Below are 22,401 nucleotides of genomic sequence, written 5' to 3' on the forward strand. Positions count from 1 at the left end.
ACTGAAGATAATTTTATATATATTTTATAACTCTCTATTTTTATTATGAAAGCCAGCTTTTATAATACTATTAACATTTTTTTTTTTTTTTTGAAAGAGCGTCTCACTTTGTCGCCCATGCTGGAGTGCAATGGCACGATCTCTGCTCACTGCGACCTCTGCCTCCCAGGTTCAAGCAATTCTCCTGCCTCAGCCTCCAGAGTAGCTGGGATTACAGGCATGTGCTACCACACCCAGCTAATATTTTTGGGTTTTTTTGTTTTGTTTTGTTTTGTTTTTTGAGACAGAGTTTCGCTCTTGTTGCCCAGGCTGGAGTGCAACGGCACGATCTCAGCTCACCACAACCTCCGCCTTCCATATTCAAGCGATTCTCCTGCCTCAGCCTCCCTAGTAGCTGGGATTACAGGCATGCGCCACCATGCCTGGCTAATTTTTTTTTTTGTATTTTTAGTAGAGATAGGGTTTCTCCATGTTGGTCAGGCTGGTCTCAAACTCCTGACCTCAGGTGATCCGTCTGCCTCGGCCTCCCAAAGTGCTGGGATTACAGGCATGAGCCACCGCGCCTAATCAAATTTTTTGTATATTTAGTAGAGACAGGGTTTCTCCCTGTTGGCCAGACTGGTCTCAAACTCCTGACCAGGGGATCCGCCCACCTTGGCCTCCCAAAGTGCTAGGATTACAGGCATGAGCCCACCCCTGTAATACTATTAACATTCTACATGAGGGAAATTGAACTAAATCTAGAAGATTGGAGGATTTACCTGGGACTTTAAAAATAAGCTTTTTACCTCTTTTCTGAAAACTTAATATGGAAACAAATCCAATTTATTGGAAACTTCTGGGTAGTTGCCAAGAGAAAAAGTGTGTATGTTTATTCATTCAAAGCATAGTTACTGGATGCCTGTGTACCAGGTAGTGTTCTAGGCATTGAGAATTTAGCATGAAATAAAACAGGCAAAGGTCCCTGATCTCATGGAGCTTACATTTCTGGTAGGAAAACACAGACAATAAACACTTCTCGTCCCCTATACATGTGTGTGTATATATATATATGTATCTGTGTCTATTATATGTAGACATGTATCTTTGTACAATTTTATATAGTGATGATGGATATATCAATTTTAGATGTAGATATAACATCTATAGTTAGATGCAGGAATTGATAGGAGCTGTGAAGAAAAAAATACAGCAGGGAAAGAAAATAGGGAGTAAGGTCCAGGGTGGGACTGGGATTCTGGAAAGGCTTCACTGATTATTATCATTGTCCTTGCTGACATCAGTGAGTGTCACACATTCTCTACCAGATGCTTCCTGCTGCCTTACAATTGCGTCAGTTGTCATTCTACAAAAATTAACAGTAATTAAGGGGGAGAAAGCGTAATTCTCAATGTGATTATGAGATGTTATACACACACACAATTACATATAAAGGTTAATTGTTAAAAAAAAGTCACCTTTAATGAAACTTATATCCCAGGATGGAGTTGTTAATAAGTACAGACAAAAGACTAACAAAAGGAGATGAAGCCTCCAAATAAATATTTTTTTAAGAACTTGGAATTTATATCAGTCAGACATAGGTTCTTGTTTTTTAACCCTAAGCTTATGTATTCCCTTAGTTTTGAGGAATTTCCCCTCGCTGTGAGTTTTGGGGGATGATGAAATAGGAAAAAGTTGTATTGTATTTCTACTTAAAGAGGAAAGAAACAACTAGTGTTAGTTAAATAATGGTAAATAGATGCTTTTCAGGTTTCTGTTCCTCACTCCAATCTCCTGATTCTAATGCCCGTAAAAATTTTATAATCTTACTCTCAAGATACATTCTACCAGGTGGCAATTGTAAAGTGTTTTATTACTTTTTAACCTTTGGCCCATTTTTTTTTAAAGTAAAACAAATTAATATAAATGTAAAATACACAGTATTAACAAACCTGGTTTCCAGCTTGGACATTTAGTAAATATTTAATATTAATTAGAAGTTATTGAGCTCTAAAGTAGGCTGTGCATGTGTACTTATATTTTATTACATTCAGTCTTCCATGGCAATTGCCTAGTTTTTAAAGTTTATTATAATCCTTATGTTTGTGATCTTTTTTCATACTTTATTATTTACAGGAGTCCAGCTACTTGCTCTTTTAGTTCCCACTTTAATATCTTACCTGCTGGATGAAAATTCTTTTGCCTCAGCAAGTTCAGCTTCCAAAGATCTTCATGAGTTTGCACTCCAGAATTTAATGCATATTGGACCTCTGTATCCACATGCTTTCAAGACAGTAATGGGGGCTGCTCCTGAGTTGAAAGTGCGTCTAGAAACTGCCGTTCGTGCAAGCCAAGCAAGCAAAGCTAAAGCGGCTGCCAGACAACCAGCCCCCGCCATACATTCTGCACCAACAATTAAGCTAAAAACAAGTTTTTTTTAATTTGTACTTTCATTTATTTGTATTTATATTGTCAACTAGCCCCTAATTAGTGATGGCCACTGTATCATTCCAGGCTACCTATGGGTTCTGTTTTATTTGTATATTGGTATTATAGTGCTTCCAAGTAGGTTAAGTGAAATAATGCTCACACCACTTACTGATTTTTAAGGAGTGATTTTTTTTATTATGTGGTGAATATGTTTTCATTTTCCTCCTAATAATGTTTCTCTTTTGTTAACTTATTTATTTTTCAAACACTGAGCCACAGTCTTAAATTTAAATGCTAAAAACAATTGTATCATGTAGTCGGGCCAGCCTATTGATATTGTCAGGGAAAAAAAATGGGTGGGAACTCAGCATCTGTCATGAAAAAAATCAGTTGAAAAACAAGCAGATTTTAAATTTTGAAGTAATCAAAATAATGGAAAGTGTCTGTTTTGTGGTGTGTATACTATGAATAAAATCACAGCATTTTCTAAGCATTTCCCAAAATGTCCTTATCTTTCTGATGGATCTTTTAGCTTTTATATCAAATTACTAAATTATGCTATGTATATTTTAGTTGTTAACAGAATTAAAATTCTCATTTAAAGATTCACTAAAATGTTTAAATGTAGTATAATATTCTGCTTTTTTTAATGGCGAAAATTTGGCTTCAGTTATGTTTTGTAATTACAGAACCTCAAGTTCTGGCTATGATGGTTAGTTTCCTTCATCAGCTATTTATTGAATGCCTACTGTGTATAAGGCATCAAGCTAAGTGCTGCAGGGGATACAAAAATGAATTAGGCATAATTACAGTGATGCCATTCTCTCATGTAGTGGGCATTTTACCATACGAAATAGATAATTCACAAAATGAATGTTTGCCACAGCATTTAGCAAATTTTAAACACCAAGTTTTACCGCACAGTGTAACAGACTGAACAAGTATTACCAAAAGCAAGTCACTTTCTGAACATTTTATCTTCTTTTATCTTTTCCTTTTTCTTTTAGAGACAGAGTCTTGCACTGTTGCCCAGACTGGAGTGCAATCATAGCTTACTACACTTGAACTGCACTCAGCCTTTTAGATACCTGAGATGGGTACTTTGTCTTGCCTGTTTTCTCACTAACTTTTGGGTGTTTTTTCTTTTCTTTCTTTCTTTTTTTTTTTTTAGATGGAGTCTCGCTCTGTCGCGCCCAGGCTAGAGTGCAGTGGCGCAATCTCGGCTCACTGCAACCTCCGCCTCCTGGGTTCAAGCAATTCTCCTGCCTCAGCCTCCTGAGTAGCTGACATTACAGGCACCCGCCACCACACCCAGCTAATTTTTTGTATTTTTAGTAGAGACGGGGCTTCATGTTGGTCAGGCTGGTCTCGAACTCCTGACCTCAGGTGATCTGCCTGCCTCTGCCTCCCAAAGTGCTGGGATTACAGGCATAAGCCACCGTGCTCAGCTTCTTTTCATTTTTTTTTTTTTGTTTGTTTGTTTTGAAGCAGGGTCTCACTTTTGCCCAGGCTGGAGTGCAGTGGCACATGACCACGGCTCACTGCAGCCTCAATCACCCAGGCTTGAATGATCCCCCCACCTTAGCCTGCCAAAGTGCTGGGATTACAGGTGTGAGCCACCACACTTGGCCCTGGTTGTTTTTTCATTTCAGGTTTGCATTGCCACAATTATTCTCCTTGGTTTTTGTTTTTGTTTTTGCTAACAACTTCATGGAGATCCACTTCACATACCATACAACTCAATTCAGTTTGGGCATGGGGGCTCACACCTGTAATCCCAACACTTTGGGAGGCTGAGGCCAGGAGTTTGAGAGCAGCCTGGGCAACACAGCAAGACCTCATCTCTACGTTAAAGAAAAAGAAAATTAGCCAGACGCGATGGTGCACTCCTGTAGTCCCAGCTACTCAGGAGGCTGAGACAGGAGAATTGCTTGAGCCCAGGAGTTTGAGGCTGCAATAAATTGTGATCATGCCACTGTATCCCAGCAAAGCGTACAGTTTAATGGGTTTTAGTGGGGCCATCATCACCACAATCAATTATGAACATTACCCCAAAAAGAAACCTTGTATCCTTTAGCTACCTACCATCTCCCCATTTCCCCCCAACTTAGGCTACCACTAATCTACTTTCTGTCTCTGGATTTTCCTCTCATGGACATTTCATATAAATTGAACCACTTAATATGTGTTTTTTTGTGACTGGCTTCTTACTGTAATGTTTTCTGTTTGCTTGTTTTTTGAGATGGGATCTTGCTCTGTTGCCCAGGCTGGAGTGCAGTGGCACAGTCTCAGCTCACTGCAGCCTCTACCTCCTGGGCTCAAGCAATCCTCCCACCTCAGGCTCCTGAGTAGCTGGGATTACAGGCGCACACCACCATGCCCTGCTAATTTTTCATATTTTCGCTAGAGGCAGGGTTTCACCATGTTGCCCAGGCTGGTCTCAAACTCCTGAGCTCAAGTGATCCATCTGCCTCAGCCTTCCAAAGTTCTGGTATTACAGGCATGAGCCACCAACCCACTGTAATGTTTGTTTGTTTGTTTTTGAGATGGAGCCTCACTCTGTAACCCAGGCTGGAGTGCAGTGGCACAATCTTGGCTCACTGCAACCTCTGCCTCCCGGGTTCCAGCGATTCTCCTACCTCAGCCTCCCCGGTAGCTGGGATTACAGGTGCATGCCGCCATGCCTGGCTAATTTTTTGTTTCACCATGTTGGCCAGGCTGGTCTTGAACTCCTGAACTCAGGCAATCCGCCTTCCTCAGCCTCCCAAAGTGCTGGGATTACAGGCGTGAGCCACCACATCCGGCCCACTGTAATGTTTTTTAAGGTTCATCCATGTTGTAGCATGAATCGGCACTTCATTCCTTTTTATGGCTGCATAATATTCCATTGTATATATACCACATTTTGTGAATCTACTCATCAGTTGAAGGACATTTGGATTTTTCCATCTTTTTCTTGCCTGTTAGGAATAATGATGCTGTGAGCAATTATGTACAAGTTTTGGGGTGGACATATGTTTTAATATCACTTGAGTATATACCTAGGAGTGAAATTGCTTGTTCAAATAAGTCTAACTTTTTCCTTTTTTTTTCTTAAATATGGCCTTTCTGACTCGTTTAACTTTCTAAGGAACCACCAGACTGTTTCTAATCTCCTTATTTTTTGCACACATGCATGTACACACGTAACCCCTTTTCCCTCATCTATTTATAAAGTATGTTTATTTCTGCCTTGGCTATTTTTTGCTGTTCTTGGCTTCTCCCATCATTTCCCACTTTAGGGTAGACTGCATCATGCATTAGCAATGATCCTCTCCCTCCCTGTTTCCCTTCCTCTCTCTCTCAGTACATCTTTATGCTTTCTCTAGACCCTTCTGTTTTTGTTTTTTGTTTTTTTGTTTTTTTTGAGGCAGAGTTTCACTCTTGTTGCCCAGGCTGGAGAGCAATGGCATGATCTCGGCTCACCTCAACCTCTGCCTTCCGGGTTCAAGTGATTCTCCTGCCTCAGCATCCCGAGTAACTGGGATTACAGGCGTGTGCCACTGTGACTGGCTAATTTTGTATTTTTAGTAGAGACAGGGTTTCTCCATGTTGGTCAGGCTGGCCTTGAACTCCTGGACTCAGGTGATCCACCCACCTCGGCCTCCCAAAGTGCTGGGATTACAGGCGTGAGCCACCATGCCTGGCCTTCTCTAGACCCTTCTAAGTCACTGACAACTTCTAGTTTTTTGTGATCATATCTGTAAAGGGAAGATCTGTTTGAAGATTATTAATTTGTTTTGCTGCCCAACCCATGAGATTTTTCTCAACCTAAATAATCTTATTTATTTGATTATGAACATCCAGTATCATGAACCTAAAAGGAGAAGCAACATTATAGCCAGTAATTCTTTCTGAAGCATAATCTGAGCAGTTTTCATAGTTCAAGACAAAGTATCCTGTTTGCTTTATAAGTTCTTACTAATCAATGTTATACATTTGAATTATTATTTGAGACAGGGTCTTGCTCTGTCACAAGGGCTAGATTGCAGTGTTGTCATCGTAGTTCACTAGAGCCACAAACTCCTGGGCTGCAGCGATCCTCCCTCCTCAGCTTCCCAAAGTGGTGGGATTACAGGCATGAGCCACTGCGCCCAGGCTGAATTCTTTTTTTTTTTTTTTTTGAGATGGAGTCTCACTCTGTCGCCCAGGCTGGAGTGCAGTGGCTTGATCTCAGCTCAGTGCAACCTCCGTCTCTTGGGTTCAAGCGATTCTCCTGCTTCAGCCTTCCAAGTAGCTGGGATTACAGGCGCCCGCCACAATGCCCGGCTAATTTTTGTATTTTTAGTAGAGATGGGGTTTCGCAATGTTGGCCAGGCTGACCTTCAACTCCCAACCTCAGGTGATCTGCCCACCTCGGCCTCCCAAAGTGCTGAGATGACAAGTATGAGCCACCGCGCGCCCAGGCCTGAGTTCTTTTTTTTTTTTTTTTTTTTTTTTTTGCTACAGAGTCTCGCTCTGTCACTCAGGCTGGAGTGCAGTGGCGCGGATCTCGGCTGACTGCAAGCTCCGCCTCCCGGGTTCACGCCATTCTCCTGCCTCAGCCTCCTGAGTAGCTGGGACTACAGGCGCCCGCCACCACGCCCAGCTAATTTTTTGTATTTTTAGTAGAGAAGGGGTTTCACCGTGTTACCCAGGACAGTCTCGATCTCCTGACCTCGTGATCCGTCCACCTCAGCCTCCCAAAGTGCTGGGATTACAGGCGTGAGCCACCGCGCCCGGACAAGGCCTGATTTCTTAATTAGAGAAACCTCAGCCCTGATGAGGCAAGTATCCCTTTCTAAATAGGTTCTGTCATCAACTAGGAATAGAATTTTAGACAATCTGACCCTTTGGGGCTTCAGTTTTCTCATCTATAGAATGAGAAAATTTAGTAAATATCCTCTCTCTGATCTTTTACACATTAAAAAAAAAGTACATATAGCTGAATATTTGTCCTGCTTATTTTTATCAAGAGAATTTTTGGCCAGTCCTTTAATATTGGTACATAACATTATTTAGTCTGACAAGTAGTCTTTACACGTGTGTAGAACTACTATCACAGTATGACAGTGTAAAATACAGTAAACAAGGCTGGGCATGGTGGCTGATGCCTGTAATCCCAGCTCTTTGGAAGGCTGAGATGGGAGGATTGCTTGAGGCCAGGACTTCGAGCCCAGCCTGTGTAACATAGCAAGGGCTTGGGAGACTGACACAGGAGACACACTTGAGCCCAGGAGTTCAAGTTTACAGTGAGCCATCATCACGCTACTGCACTCCAGTCTGGGTGACAGAAAGGGACCCTGACTCAAGACAACAACAACAGCAACAACAAAAAACAACCCACTAAACATAATCCAGATATAGAAGTTGAAATACTACAGGTTGGTATTGTCAGTAAGAATGACCATTTCTGTTGTGTTCCAAGCACTGTGTTAGACACTTCATACCCGTTATTTATTTTCATTTAAACAATACTGAATGATGGATATAATTATCCCAATATTGAAGACATTTATTTATATGAATTATTATCCCTACATTTTCTTTTTTTCCTCTAGTTTATTTTCAATATTAGAATTCTTAAATCTCAGTTGGAATTTTTAGGTTGATGTCAGACATGGCTAGAGTAGAACTATAAATAAATTTCTTGCCTCAATGCTTTCCATTAGATGGATTATTTTTAAAACCTGATTTAATAATTACAGACTCATTTCTAGTTCTCTCATATCTAAAACCTTATGAAAGTATTATTTATGGGCTTCACAGAATTTTATTAAGAATTTCACATCTTAATCATTTTTTAATTTATTATTTATTTATTATTATTTTTTGAAACAGGGTATCCCTCCATCGCCCAGCCTGGAGTGCAGTGGCATGGTCACAGCTCACTGAGCCTCAGCTTCCTGGGCTCACGTGATCCTCACACCTCGGCTTCCCAAAGTGTTGGTATTAGAGGCGTGAGCCACAGCGCCCAGCCTGCCTCAGCCTCACAGGTAGCTGGGGCTACAGGCACATGCTACCATACCTAGCTCAATTTTTATTTTATTTTATTTTATTTTTTTTTAGAGACAGGGTTTCGCGTGTTGCCCAGGCAGGTCTTGAACTCCTGAACTCAAACGATCCGTTTGCTTTGGCCTCCCAAAGTGCTGGGATTACAGGCATCAGACTTGGACCCCTGTCCCTTAATCATAATTTAGAAAAATTATACTGAGCTAAGTTTTGTTTCATTTTGTTTTGTTTTTTTGAGACAGTCTTGCCCTGTCGCTCAGGCTGGAGTGCAGTGGCGCAATCTCGGCTCACCGCAACCTCCACCTCCCAAGTAGCTGGGACTACAGGCGAGTGCCTCCACGCCCAGCTAATTTTTGTATTTTTAGTAGAGACTGGGTTTTGCCAGGTTGGCTGGGCTGGTCTCGAACTCCTGGTCTCAAGTAATCCGTCCACCTCAGCCTCCCAAGTGCTGCGATTACAGGCGTGAGCCACCACCAGTAGGAATCATTTTTTGATGGTTACTTAATAATGGATGTACCATTATTGACTTAGTCATTACGCTAATCTTAGGTAATTTACTTCCAGTTTATGTATGTATATATAAACTGGAAACTATATTTCCATATTTCCCATATATATATTTATTTATATTTACATGGACACACACACACATATATATGTATATACAAAGTGGGTATATATATATAAAGTGTGGGCCGGGCGCGGTGGCTCACTCCTGTAATCCCAGCACTTTGGGAGGCCGAGGCGGGCGGATCACGAGGTCAGGAGATCGAGACCATCCTGGCTAACACGGTGAAACCCCGTCTCTGCTAAAAGTACAAAAAAAAAAAATTAACCAGGCGTGGTGGTGGGCGCCTCTAGTCCCAACTACTCAGGAGGCTGAGGCAGGAGAATGGCGTGAACCTGGGAGGCGGAGCTTGCAGTGAGCCGAGATCACGCCACTGCACTCCAGCCTGGGCGACAGAGCGAGACTCCATCTCAAATAATAATAATTATGTTGCATTTGTGTTTTAAAAAATAGAACTTGGTGGCCAGGCACAGTGGTTCACGCCTGTAATCGCGTCATTTTGGGAGGCCAAGATGGGCGGATCACCTGAGGTTGAGAGTTCTAGACCAGCCTGACCAACATGGAGAAACCCCGTCTCTACTAAAAATACAAAATTAGCCAGGCATGCCTGTAGTCCCAGCTACTTGGGAGGCTGAGGCAGGAGGATCACTTGAAACCAAGAGACAGAGGTTGCAGTGAGCGAAGATTGTGCCACCGGACTCCAGCCTGGGTGACAGAGCAAGACTCCTTCTCAAAAAAAAAAACAAAAACAGTAACCACTATCACTTTTATGTTGCTCTTTATGTGTTGGCCATATTGGAGTTCTTTCAACATATCAAATATACTGTGTACTTTTCTTCCTCAGGGTATTTCAGTTTTGCCAAAAATGCTCCCCATCCCACCCTCATCTTCTAGCTTATTTATACTCTTCCTTTAACATTTTAATCCGGCTACATTCTTATAAAGAAAAGTTGCAGTATTAATTTGGTTATTGCCATATACTAAAAACCATGTTATTTAAATTATCTTTTTCCCCTACAATGAATTTTTATGTATTGGCTCCTTAAGCTTGAATACAATCAGTTTATCAGGAATAACGTTACGTATTAGAGTTCATGTGAAAGTGTATATAAGCTGGTTCCAACCACTCCCACTCTTGTTACTTCATGTCCTGCAGCTGAGGGGAAATCTGGGAAAGAAGATAACATAGATAATGATAGAATTTTCCATTACAGAGAACAACTGCAAGTACTATAATTAACACATATTGAACAACAGTAGCATATTGAGGGCCTGGAGAGTAGAGGGAGAGAGATATAGTACAAGCGAAATAGGTTAAATCCTGTTTTAGAAAATCTAAGGAAAACAGTGTGTTCAAAATGAAACAAAATGTATTGGATTTCTTCAGCTTCATTCATTTCTCTTGTTTTTCTTGCACAGTGCCCAGATTTTGTTCCACCTCCCCCTCGCCCATCGTATTTGTAAAAAATATTGTACCAGATTTGAATTTTTTTGAGGATCAACTTAATTTATGTCTAAACACTACCAGGTGGGAGCTTGGGAAGGCAGTGCTGTTCTGAGCAATTCAAGCCTAAATGAAAATTGAGTGTCGTCTGCTGAGAAAGTGGCTATACCTGGAAATGAGTGCATCTCAGCTGCAGAGTTGACAGGAATAGCAAGCTCACAAAAAATGTTCTTTTTCTATACACCACACATACACACACAGTTATTTTTATGTAATGAAGTAGACATTAATTGTTTGAAATTCAGTTTCTGGCTTAGAAAGGAGGACACCTTAGTTACTAAAAGAAAACAATCTGTTGAATAGAGCCTACATTCATTGGAAATTTTAAAAGAGAAAAGGGGTAGGGAAGCAAGGCATGGGATTGATGGGGAGAAAGGAAAAGAATGTGTTCAAAAACCAGTTTACCTTTGCTTAGAGAAATAGAATCTGAAGTTGATCACCATTAATATTCCAAGAGAAGTCTTGCTATAGCTTCAGAGCTGTATTATCATTTCAATCTCCCCTGTGTTAGATATTTAGATTTGTCAAAGTAATCCTGATTTTAGATTTGAAGTATCTATTTCTCTAAATATCAGTCACTACAAAATTAATTTTAAATTAAGTTTTATTTTGTTAAACTTATTAAATTTAACGAAATAAAACATCAATTTAGAAATTAAAATCAGGCAACTCCCTAACTTCAATCATACTCTTCCAAAAGAAAATAATAGTAACAATAATGACAACAACTGATATGAGCAATTTTCTCATCCTATCGCAAGACTGGTATAGATTTAATTCTTGGACTCCAAGAAAAATTTTAGATGCTACAATTCCTTCATTCCTAACTTATTACTGGCTGTTTCCCCAACCCAGCCATTACCAGACTTCAAATTTAGGAAGTTTGGCTGGAATCTGAGAAAGGTAGAAACAGAGACTGGCCCCCTGAAGCAGGGTAGGCAGAAAGGAGAGGTGGGAGAAATCGGGGAGTGAGCAGGTGGTAGAAGAGGTGGATAAACAATGCGTTATTGCATATTTCTATTCCCTAAAGTTCTCTTAATCCTTGGGGAGGCCTTTCACCTGTCAATCAAGCAGTTCTTTTTTTTTTTTTTTTTTCCTGGCCATAATTCTAAAAGAACCATCAAGTTCAACTTAAAGACCTTTCTTTGAGCAGTTAAAGAGTCCGAGCCCCAAATAACTGGTCATTTTGGACAGTTTTAGAAAAATAGGCTGGGCACAGTGGCTCACACCTGTAATCCCAGCACTTTGGGAGGCTGAGGTGGGCAGATCACTTGAGCTCAGAAGTTCAAGACCAGCTTGGCCAACATGGCGAAACTCTGTCTCTATGAAAAATACAAAAATTAGCCAGGCGTGGTGGTGCCCGCCCCTGTAGTCCCAGCTACTTGAGAGGCTGAGGCAGGAGAATCACTTAAATCCATTAAGCAGAGGTTGCAGTGAGCTGAGATGGTGCCAGTGCACTCCAGCCTGGGCAATAGAGCAAGACCCCGTCTCAAATACAAGCAAACAAACAGAAAACATTACAGTAAGAAGCCAGTCACAAAAAAACACATATTAAGTGATTGAATTTGTGTGAAATATTTGTCCGTTTCAAGAAAAAAGAACCATTCATTTTAATGACATATTTCATTTATTTATTTATTCATTCATTCAATCATTTATTGAGAAGGACTCTTGCCCTGTCACCAGGCTAGAGTGCAGTTGTGAGATCTCGGCTCACTGTAACCTTGCCTTCCAGGTTCAAGCAATTCTCCTGCCTCAGCCTCCCAAGTAGCTGGGATTACAGGCATGCACCACCACGCCAAGCTAATTTCTATATTTTTAGTAGAGAACAGAGTTTCACGATGTTGGCGAGACTGGTCTTGAACTCCTGACCTCAAGTGATCAGACAGCCTCTGTCCCACAAAGTGCTGGGATTACAGGCCTGAGCCACTGCACCTGGCCTGACACATTTTTCAAAAGAGCAGGTGAATTGTCATTTTATAGATCTATAATCCTCATCCCACAAAGCATACACATATAAACTGAAAAATAGTAAACACTCGGCAGCGCACGGTGGCTCACGCCTGTAATCCTGGAACTTTGGGAGGCCGAGGCAGGCAGGTCACGAGGACAGGAGATCAAGACCATCCTAGCCAACATGGTGAAACCCCATCTCTACTAAAATACAAAAAATTAGCCGGGCGTGGTGGTGTACGCCTGTAGTCCCAGCTACTGGGGAGGCTGAGGCAGGGGAATCGCTTGAACCTGGGAGGTGGAGATCGCAGCGAACCGAGATTGCACCACTGCACTCCAGCCTGGGTGACACAGCGAGACTCTGTCAAAAAAAAAAAAAAGGCCGGGCATGCAGTGGCTCACGTCTGTAATCCCAGCACTTTGGGAGGCCGAGGTGGGCGGATCATGAGGTCAAGAGATTGAGATCATCCTGGTCAACATGGTGAAACTCTGTCTCTACTAAAAATACGAAAAATTAGCTGGGCGTGGTAGCGTGTGCCTGTAGTCCCAGCTACTCGGGAGGCAGAGGCAGGAGAATCGCTTGAACCCGGGAGGTGGAGGTTGCAGTGAGCCGAGATCGCACCACCGCACTCCAGCCTGGCAATAGAGCGAGACTCCGTCTCAAAAAAAAAAAAAAAAAAAAATCAAACACTCCTATTATCTAAAGAACCTTTCAATATTTCACAATTTTCACTGTAAACTCATTATAGTGATATATAAAATCAATATTTTGACAATTGCTCTGTGTACTGGGAAAGGAATCCTTATTTTCTGTCATTTTGGCTTTATTAATTATAAAATGATCACAACACGTTGAGATCTGAGGCTTAATGATTAGGCACAGACATTAGTTTTTTTTGGGGGGGGTGTTTTTGTTTTCATGGTTTTGTTTTTGTTTTTGTTTTTGGAGACGGAGTTTCGCTGTTGTTGCCCAGGCTGCAGTGCAACGGCGCGATCTTGGCTCACTCTAACCTCCGCCTCCCGGTTTCAAGAGATTCACCCGCTTCAGCCTCTGGAGTAGCTGGGACTACAAGCGTGCACCACCATGCCTGGCTAATTTTTTTTCGTATTTTTGGTAGAGATGGGGTTTTACCATGTTGGCCAGGCTGGTCTCAAACTCCTGACCTCAGGTGATCCACCCACCTCTGCCTCCCAAAATGCTGGAATTATAGGCATGAGCCACCGCCGTCCAGCCTGTTTTTTTTTTGTTGTTGTTGTTTGTCTGTTTGTTTTTTAAGACGGAGCTCTGCTGCTCAATCTGGAGGGCAGTGGCATGATCTTGGCTCACTGCAACCTCCTCCTCCCAGGTTCAAGTGATTCTCCTGCCTCAGCTTCTCGAGTAGCTGGGATTACAGGTGCCTGCCCCTACACCCAGCTAATTTTTTGAATTTTTAGTAGAGACGGGGTTTCACCACGTTGGCCAGGCTGGTCTTGAACTCCTGACCTCGTGATTTGCCTACCTCGGCCTCCCGAAGTGCTGGGATTACAGGCGTGAGCCATCGCACCCGGCCTTGTTTTTTTTTTTAAAGATTATTTTAACTCTACTAATTTAAAGTTTTGAATAGGGGATGAGAAAGGAGAGAACAATTATTGAGCCCCTAGAATTTACCAGGGACTGTTTCTTTTACATATATTGTTTCAGTTACTCTTGTGAACTCTATTGCAGTAATAGCTGTCACTATTCCGTAATATACCATATAGTAGGCACTATGAGAGGGGATTTACTTTTTTTCTTTTTTTAACTTCACAGCAACTTTATTAGGTGACTATTATTCCCATATTAAAAAATGAGAGAATTGAGCTGGGATTACAGACGCAAGCTGCCACGCCCAGCTAATTTTTTTTTTTGTATTTTAGTAGAGACGGGGTTTCTCAGTGTTGCCCAGCCTGGTCTTGAACTCCTGAGCTCAGGCAATCCACCCGCCTCGGCCTTCCAAAGTGCTAGGATTACAGGCATGAGCCACCGTGCCGGGCCCAATAAGTGAAAATTATGGGATTCATAGTCCTATAGTTTTAAGGCAATTTAGGGCACCAGAACCCTAAGGGAAGGCCTTCTTTTTAAAACTTTTTTTTTTTTTTTGAATCAGAGTCTCACTGTATCGCCTAGGCTGGAGTGCAGTGTCATGATCTTGGCTCACTGCAACCTCCACCTCCCGGGTTCAAGCGATTATTGTACCTCAGCCTCCCAAGTAGCTGGGACTACAGGCATGTGCCACCACGCCTGGCTAATTTTTGTATTCTTAGTAGAGACGGGTTTTGCCATGTTGGCCAGGCTGGTCTCCAACGGTTACCGGTGGAGGGCGTCCAGGTTGTTGAAATCTTGAACAAAGAATTGGAAAAAACGCACAAAGCAAGGAAAGAATGAAGCAACAAAAACAGAGATTTGTTGAAAATGAAAGTAGGCTCCACAGGGCGGGGGCAGGCCCAAGCATAGGGGCTCAAGAGTCCCGTTACAGAATTTTCTGGGGTTTGAATACCCTCTAGAGGTTTCCACTGGTTACTTGGTATACGCCCTATGTAAATGAAGAGGATGAAGTAAAGTTACAATGTCATTTAGTTGGTGTGCGCCCTATGTAAATGGAGAGGACATTTCCTGTTATAGCTGAAGTATTTCCATTTGATTCAGTTCTAGGAAGTCAGCATGAATCTACTTTATGTTCCCTGCCTCCAGACCCTATTCTCCTGCCTCCTGCCCACAACTCCCGGGCTCCAGTGATCTACCCGCCTCGGCCTCCCAAAGTGCTGGGATTACAGGCGTGAGCCATGGCACTCGGCCAAAATGGAAATGAGTCCTCGTAAAGCAAAAAAAAGTATTGTGAGTAATAAAGTTGAACTATGAATTAAAATAGTTTTCCTATATGTGTGGTAGTCCAGATTATCTATAAATTTAATTACATTTTGTGTCAGCTATGAATTGACTTAAAGGAATTGTCGGATATATCGTCTCACTCAAGGCCTCATTGTTGACAATTCTCAATTTTTTTGGCATTTAGTTCCTTGAGCTGTAAATGAGAAGACTGGGCTGTATCTCAAAGGACACTGACAGCCAAAATAAGTTAAGGCACAGGGAATTTGGCCAGGCCTGGATCAATCTTTGATGGTAATAAAGAATGAATTCATAAAGTAGAAACATTAATTAACCGAGAGAAGAGAGTTCTCCATCTTTATTTGCAACCAGAGGAGACACAATGTGTTTCCTGTCCTTTCTGCAAGTAGCCATGGGAAAGCGGGGAGGGGAGAGAGGACAGGGACAGGATGTCTTTCCCTGACATGTCACTCAGCAGCCTAGATCTTTACATTTTTTCATGGCCATCAAGTCTGATAACCCACAAGTACGTCCTACAAAACGTAAGAATTCCAGATAACCTGTTAGGGTGACAAAATAAGTGCTTAATTTCCTTTGCATTTGTTAAATTGTTTTCAGGGGCCTTCCTTTTTGCCACTGTTGTAGTGTGAATTTATAGTGACATATTGTCAGACTTCGGAGAAGGCAAATATTTACAGAGGGTAACTTAAAAGGAAAGGACTTTGGTGTACCTTTGGTAGGCGGATGCTGTTGCCAGTTGGCAGGTGAATCGTCAAAGAAACTGGGAACAGGACAAGTGAAAACGGAGAGGGGCCAGGATATCTAAGACCGCGCTAGGGAGCAGAAAAGGAACTTGCTTTTTCAAGATGGTGTAGCTTTTAAATTAAGGCTTTGTGATATTTGATTATATGCCAATCTTTGATGACAGAAACGATGTCATTTATCTTAATATTCTCAGCGCAAGAGAAAACCGATAATCAAAAATATTTGTTCAATTAACTAGAGTAAAAATCAGCGGGAATAAGACAGGAAAAATGAGACCGAAATAACAGAACATCTGTTATTGGATGCTAAAACTTTTACAGGATTTACTGCAGGAGGACTGCAAAGGGAAAGAAACGTCAACGGAACAGTTTTTCAGATGGGCTGTCAACAAACCACAATTTGGAAGCAGCAGCAGAAAGCTGCGGCGTTGTCTTAGAAAGGTGATCGGCGTTCCCTAGAAATGAAAACTGGTCAGGTAACAGGTTTGAGCCCCTCGAGTCAAAAGAGAAAGGCAGGAGCGACAGCGACCCGGAGATTGGCAGAATGGAGGAGCGTCTACGGTGAGAGAAACTCCAAAGACCGAGCCGAAGCGAGAGCACGCAGGGCAGCTGGCGGGAGAACCCCCATCCCGCGGCCGCACCGGGTAGCTCGCTTTGAGCCTGTTTCTTCACAGGACGGCCAGGAAGCCTTAAAAGACGTGCAGCTCGGGCTGGTATCTTGGCGTGATAACTTCCGCGTGTGTGTGTGTGTGTGTGTGTGTGTGTGTGTGTGTGAATGCAACAGGGAGCGACGCCCGCGAACTTCCGCGTGCGAGGAAGACTGGAGAGCCGCCCGCCCGCCCGCCCGCGCCCAGCCGGCCCCAGAGGAAACCCGCGCTCCCCGCCCAGCCGGCCCCCTCCGCGGCGGGCCGGGGCGGGGCGGGCCCGAGGCCACGCCCAAGCTGAGGCGCAGCCCTACAGGCTGCCCGGGCCGCGCTCGCCCGCGCCCCGCCCCGCGACTACATTTCCCGGCAAGCCCCGGGCCGCCAGCGCGCCGCAGTTGACCCATTTCCCGGCCCGTCACGGGCTCGGCCGGCCCCCGCGCCCAGGCGGCTGCTCCCTGCTGACTGGGGTGTGGGCGGGAGCGGCGGAGGGAGGAGGAGGTGCTGCTTGCCGCCGCTGTTGCCTCCGCTGCTGGGCGCCGGGGCAGCTCCCCGGGTATCTGCGGCCGCCATGGATGAACAGGCGGGTCCCGGAGTCTTCTTCAGCAACAACCACCCGGGCGCCGGCGGTGCCAAGGGACTTGGGCCTCTGGCGGAGGCTGCCGCGGCCGGCGACGGGGCGGCTGCGGCGGGGGCGGCCCGAGCCCAGTACAGTCTCCCGGGGATCCTGCACTTCCTGCAGCACGAGTGGGCTCGCTTCGAGGTGGAGAGAGCCCAGTGGGAGGTGGAGCGGGCGGAGCTGCAGGTAAAGACCCTCCCGGCCTGGCCGTCTTCATCCCGCCTCTTTGCTCCCTTCCGCCCCGCCCCGGACCCTTCTCCCCTTCCCCCAGCCTTCTCGCGTCCCCTCCCCCTTTGCTGCCGCCCATCCCACCCGGAGCCCCGTCTCCTTCTCTTCGCCTTTTGCCTTTCGCTGACCCCACCTCGACCCTGTTCTCACTCCCGCTCCTGGTGCGTTGTTTACCCTCCCCACGCCTGTTCGTCCGCCCCATCCCACTCTTAACTCCCAGGCTCATTTCAACTCTCTGGCCATCCTGCATCTGAGGGCTGCCCTCTCAGTTTACTAACTGGGCTGGCAGTAGTTTTGAGAGACGCGGAGCAAATCGTCCGCTGCCCTGGTGTGCCCCATCCTAGGTCTAGAGACAGTCTCCGCAGAACGTGCCGGCTTTGGCCCCTCTCTTCAAGGAAGGTGATCAAGAAGACAACAGAAGTTGTGTCAGTGAGGCCTTGACTCGAGGCGAGAAGTTGACGTTGGGCAAAAGTGTTCTTCATATATCAGCTCCCTTTTTTATATATGTAAATGTCTGTTCTCCACTTTCTTCCGACCCCCTGGCCCCCTCCCACGTTTCTTTTAGGTATTTCCAATTAATGCATTTTGAATGAAGGACCTAGATGATCGCAGTCAGAGAGAATGGTTAAGAGATGGTTCCTGTTCTCAGAATCTGAAACTTCCCAAGGGTTAATTTTATGTTCAGTGTTTTGGGAGATTTTCTTGTACTTTAAAAGGAACTAAAGGGACTTTGAAGTTAGTTACATTGCCTTGCATAATCTGCAAGATAAAGTATATCCAGGGAGGAGATAACTGTGGGCTCTGAAAAGAATGAAAGTGAGGCTGATACTTTACAGGCCATTCAGAATTGATGAATAGGTTTTCAGTGGTTGTTCTTAAAACTTCCAGGGCATACACACCAATTTCAAAAGGAACTTAAAGAACTATGAATAGTTCTGCCTTTCTGTTTTACGGGTTAAGCCTGTATACTTATGAAATTTGAGTATAGTTTTAGTTGGCGAAACACTTGAGTTTAAAATGCTACCCAGTGTGTCACTTTTTTTGGTAACATGTATTTGGCGCTTAAGAAAAAAAAAGAGGAGAAATCTGTTAAATAGAATCATGTGCTGGAGCAGGCTCTGTGGTGTAGTGGAAGTGGCTATGGAAAGAGCGAACACACAAGGCTATAGTAGACAAGGTTATAGTAAGGGCTGTGTTTGTTGCTAGCTCTGTGACCTTGAGGAAATCCTTTAACCTCTCTGGGTGTCAGTTTTATCATTTATTTATTCAGCATCTGTGTATTGAGTGCCAGCTATGTGTCTAGGCCCTGTGATGAAAGAAAACCGACCAAGCTTCTGCCCTCATGGAGTTTATGTTTTAGTGGAGAGGCAAATAGTCCAGCAAATGCGCCTATAGAATACAATGGCTTATAGTGGCAACTGCTGTGAGGAAGAAATAAGTCAGAGTTCAGGAATAGCGTGTGATAGGGGCAGCTATTTTAGATGGGGTGGTCAGGGTAGGCCTCTGAGAGATGACAAATGAGCAGTTAAATGAAGTTAGGGAGTGACCAATAGTTTCTATGATTCCTTTTAAGTCTGTAGTTATATGTTTATATTATTTGGCAACTTTTTCGTCCCTACTGTTATGTTGCTGTAGTATTTACTCGATCTAGTCTATCTGATATTTGCAAGTCTTCTTTGACCTTGTCTATATAGTTTCCAACAAATTTGAATACTTATAGATTGATCTTTATTAGCAGTGCATTCTATAAAAGGTGTGGATTTCAGAATTCAAGGAAATGTTAAAGGCAAAGTTTAACTTTAATGTTGTGCAGTTGTGGGGAATGATTTTTGTATTAGTTACTTAAAATTTAATTTCTTTTCCAGTTTTGGGAATGTAGATAAGTCACACTAATTTGGTTAAAAAAAAAAAAAAAACACACACACACACACCAGAAAACAGTGGTTACCTTTCTACCTGTAGAAGTTGGGGAATTCCAACCCATCCTCCCCCGTTCACTCCTTCTCCTCGTTTAAACTTTTCAGTTTACTGGTAACTGTAGTTGATCTTCAGTTTTTATGCACACATCTACAAACACCCCTTCCTGGGTTGTTTGTGGCAAATGTTTATTAACTTCAGGTAGCTTTCCCGTGGGTGCTTATCATGTTAAAGAGACTACTTTTTTTTTTTTCCTTTTATTGGAGAGAGGGTCTCGCTCTGTTGCCCAGGCTGGTGTGCAGTGGTGCAGTCTCGGCTCACTGCAACCTCCGCCTCCCAGGTTTAAGCAATCCTTCTGCCTCAGCCTCCCGAGTAGCTGGGATTACAGGCATGCACCACCATGCCCGGCTAATTTTTGTATTTTTGGTAGAGACGGGGTTTCACAATGTTGGCCAGTTTGGTCTTGAACTACTGACCTCAGTGATCTGCCCGCCTCAGCCTCCCAAAGTGCTGGTGTTACAGGCGTGAGCCACTGTGCCCGGCCAAGGACACTACTTTTTTGACAGCATCTTTTGTTTTGTGTTCAAATTAAAGTTTCCACAGAGAAACTTGAAAAATGTGTCATTTTCCTAACAGAATGAATATGATATATTTTGGGGGGAAGAGTTTGCAGTAATCTCTGGTCTTTGTCCCCCCTTATTAGTGTAATTGGAAAAAAAATATTTCTTTACATTACCATCATTACATTTGAATCTTCTTTATTTTTCTTTTGCTACTGGAATTTTCTTAGAAACACAATAGGAAGTAAAATAGTTGAATGCATTGTGATGAAATACGGATCAGTTGGTGTCCTCCTTTTAATTTTTAAATCTCTTCCTAAGCCATTAACACCAGAGTCAACACAAATACCTTTAAGATTAAGTCAAATTTGCCTCCTCAAGAACCTGTCAGTCCTGCTCTTTCAGGTTGCCAGGGAAGAGTTGTGAAAGGCAATCCAAGCTCTCATCTGCCTGGCCTGCCTTTACCGCTTCCTCCCTCCGTCAGATCTTGGGAGTAAGGAAACAGCCACGTTATAGCAAAAACCTATTTATTTGTCATTTATTTCACTCTTGCCCATCTTATTTGATAAATTCTCTTTTTATTTTTGGTGATGCTCCCCTCCTCACATCCAGTTGAGATTAGGCAGTAGTTCATGGGGGGAAGAAAAGAATGATTAAGATTATTAGTGAGCTTTACATTTGTGAAAGGAATTGGAGAAGGAATACTAATAATATTGAGAAAAATTTCCGTATGTCAGGCTTTGTGCTAGATCACCTCAAAGGAACATGCAGTCTAGTTATTAGTGTGATATAACTTGTAGAAGAATCAGAGTGTTTATCATTTGGGGAGAAGGCTAATTTCTTTAGAATAGTGAAGGAGAGGCCGGGCGCGGTGGCTCACACCTGTAATCCCAGCACTTTGGGAGGCCGAGGCAGGCGGATCATGAGGTCAAGAGATCGAGACCATCCTGGCCAACATGGTGAAACCTTGTCTCTGCTAAAAATACAAAAATTAGCTGAGCATGGTGGTGTGTGCTGGAGGCTGAGGCAGGAGAATCGCTTGAACCTGGGAGGCGGAGGTTGCAGTGAGCTGAGATCGCGCCACTGCACTCCAGCCTGGCGACAGAGTGAGACTCCATCTTAAGAAGAAAAAAGAATAGTGAAGGAGAGAAGAGCTAGCAGTGAATGGGGGGAGTAGCAGGAGGAAAGAACTTTATGAGGTCATGAGAACCCTAAGGCTCAGTATTTGAAAATTACTGACTTATGAGAAAGCAGGCATGTAAATAAAAAATAAAAAATGTTGGCCCTAGATTTTGATATGTGTGTGGTGGGTGGTGTAGGAGAGGCCCTGATATTTACCTGTAAGTGTTAGAGTTGTATGAAAAAGGTGGCAAGATTGAGTAGTTTAGGGCATGTGGTGTGGAGGCTGTATGCTGGAGTTTTGGCATTAATAATTTGTATTTTCTGGGTTTTGGCATTAATAATTTGTATTTTCACTCCCCAAATATTTTTCAAGCATCTACTTCATGCCAGGCCTTGTTCTAGATACCGGAGATACAACAGCAAAAATACAGATCTTGCCCTTTATGAAGCTTAAATTGTTGAGGCAGACAGACAGTGATAAATAAATACATAGAATATTGGGAAGGAAAATAAGAGGATTTGAGAGGGTGGAATAGGGAAGAAAGGATTCACTGGTAAGATGCCATTCGAGCTAAGACCTGAAAAGGTGATCTCTAAGGTGAGGAAAGAGCTTTCTACACAGAAGGAACAGCTGGGGGAAGGGAGCACGCTTGGAATATTTAAGGAATATCAAGGAGGTAAAAGTGGCTAGAGTAGAGGAAGAGAATGGAAGAAGTCATGTCAAACAGGTACTAATGGAAGAAGTCACGTCATACAGGGTCTTGCCCATCGTAAGGACTTTGGCCTTATACCTCAGCAAGATGAGCAGTCGTCGGAATGTTTTAAGCAAAGGAGTGACAGCATCTTTAAAAGGGACCCCTTGTAAGGATTTAGAACAGACTTGGAGGGACAACAAGTAGAAGCAGCACGGGGACTAGTTGGGAGGCTACTTTAATAAATCTAGGCAGAAGATGAACTAAGGTGGTAGTGATAAGATATGTGAATATATATTTTGATACATATTCAAAATACAGGATTCTGAATACATTTTTGAAGGTAGAGCCAACAAGATGTGCTAAAGGATAGAATGTGGGGTTTGAGAAAAAGGGGAGTCAAGGATGACTTAACAGTATTTAGAGGGCCAGGCGCAGTGGCCCAAAACCTGTAATCCCAGTACTTTCAGAGGCTGAGGCAGGAGGATCACTTGAGTCTAGGAGTTCAAGACCAGCCTGGGCAACATGGCAAAACCCCATCTCCAG

At 43.3% G+C, this 22,401-nt stretch overlaps 2 protein-coding genes across 12 annotated transcripts in view; both read left to right on the top strand.

Moving 5' to 3' along the window:
• Positions 1-15,365, top strand: part of HEATR5B (HEAT repeat containing 5B) — a 117,981-nt gene extending 102,616 nt beyond the window's left edge. For 8 of the 10 annotated variants that reach the window (XM_024242659.2, XM_024242661.2, XM_054548219.1 and 5 more), the window contains one exon: positions 2,119-2,905. In XM_024242659.2, the coding sequence (XP_024098427.1) occupies positions 2,119-2,423 (305 nt within the window). In that variant the 3' untranslated portion in view covers positions 2,424-2,905. Of the gene's footprint in view, positions 1-2,118; positions 2,906-15,132 lie in introns of those variants that run through there. The other 2 variants (XM_054548218.2, XM_063713723.1) reach the window with 1 other exon arrangement.
• Positions 15,366-17,106: 1,741 nt separating this feature from the next.
• Positions 17,107-22,401, top strand: part of STRN (striatin) — a 120,871-nt gene continuing 115,576 nt past the window's right edge. The window contains exons 1-2 of one of the 2 annotated variants that reach the window (XM_024242555.3): positions 17,287-17,343; positions 17,427-17,522. In XM_024242555.3, the coding sequence (XP_024098323.1) occupies positions 17,293-17,343; positions 17,427-17,522 (147 nt within the window). In that variant the 5' untranslated portion in view covers positions 17,287-17,292. Of the gene's footprint in view, positions 17,523-22,401 lie in introns of both variants that reach the window. The other variant, XM_002812138.6, reaches the window with a different exon arrangement.

Source organism: Pongo abelii, chromosome 12, assembly GCF_028885655.2.
Source record: "Pongo abelii isolate AG06213 chromosome 12, NHGRI_mPonAbe1-v2.0_pri, whole genome shotgun sequence".
NCBI classification, from domain to species: domain Eukaryota; kingdom Metazoa; phylum Chordata; class Mammalia; order Primates; family Hominidae; genus Pongo; species Pongo abelii.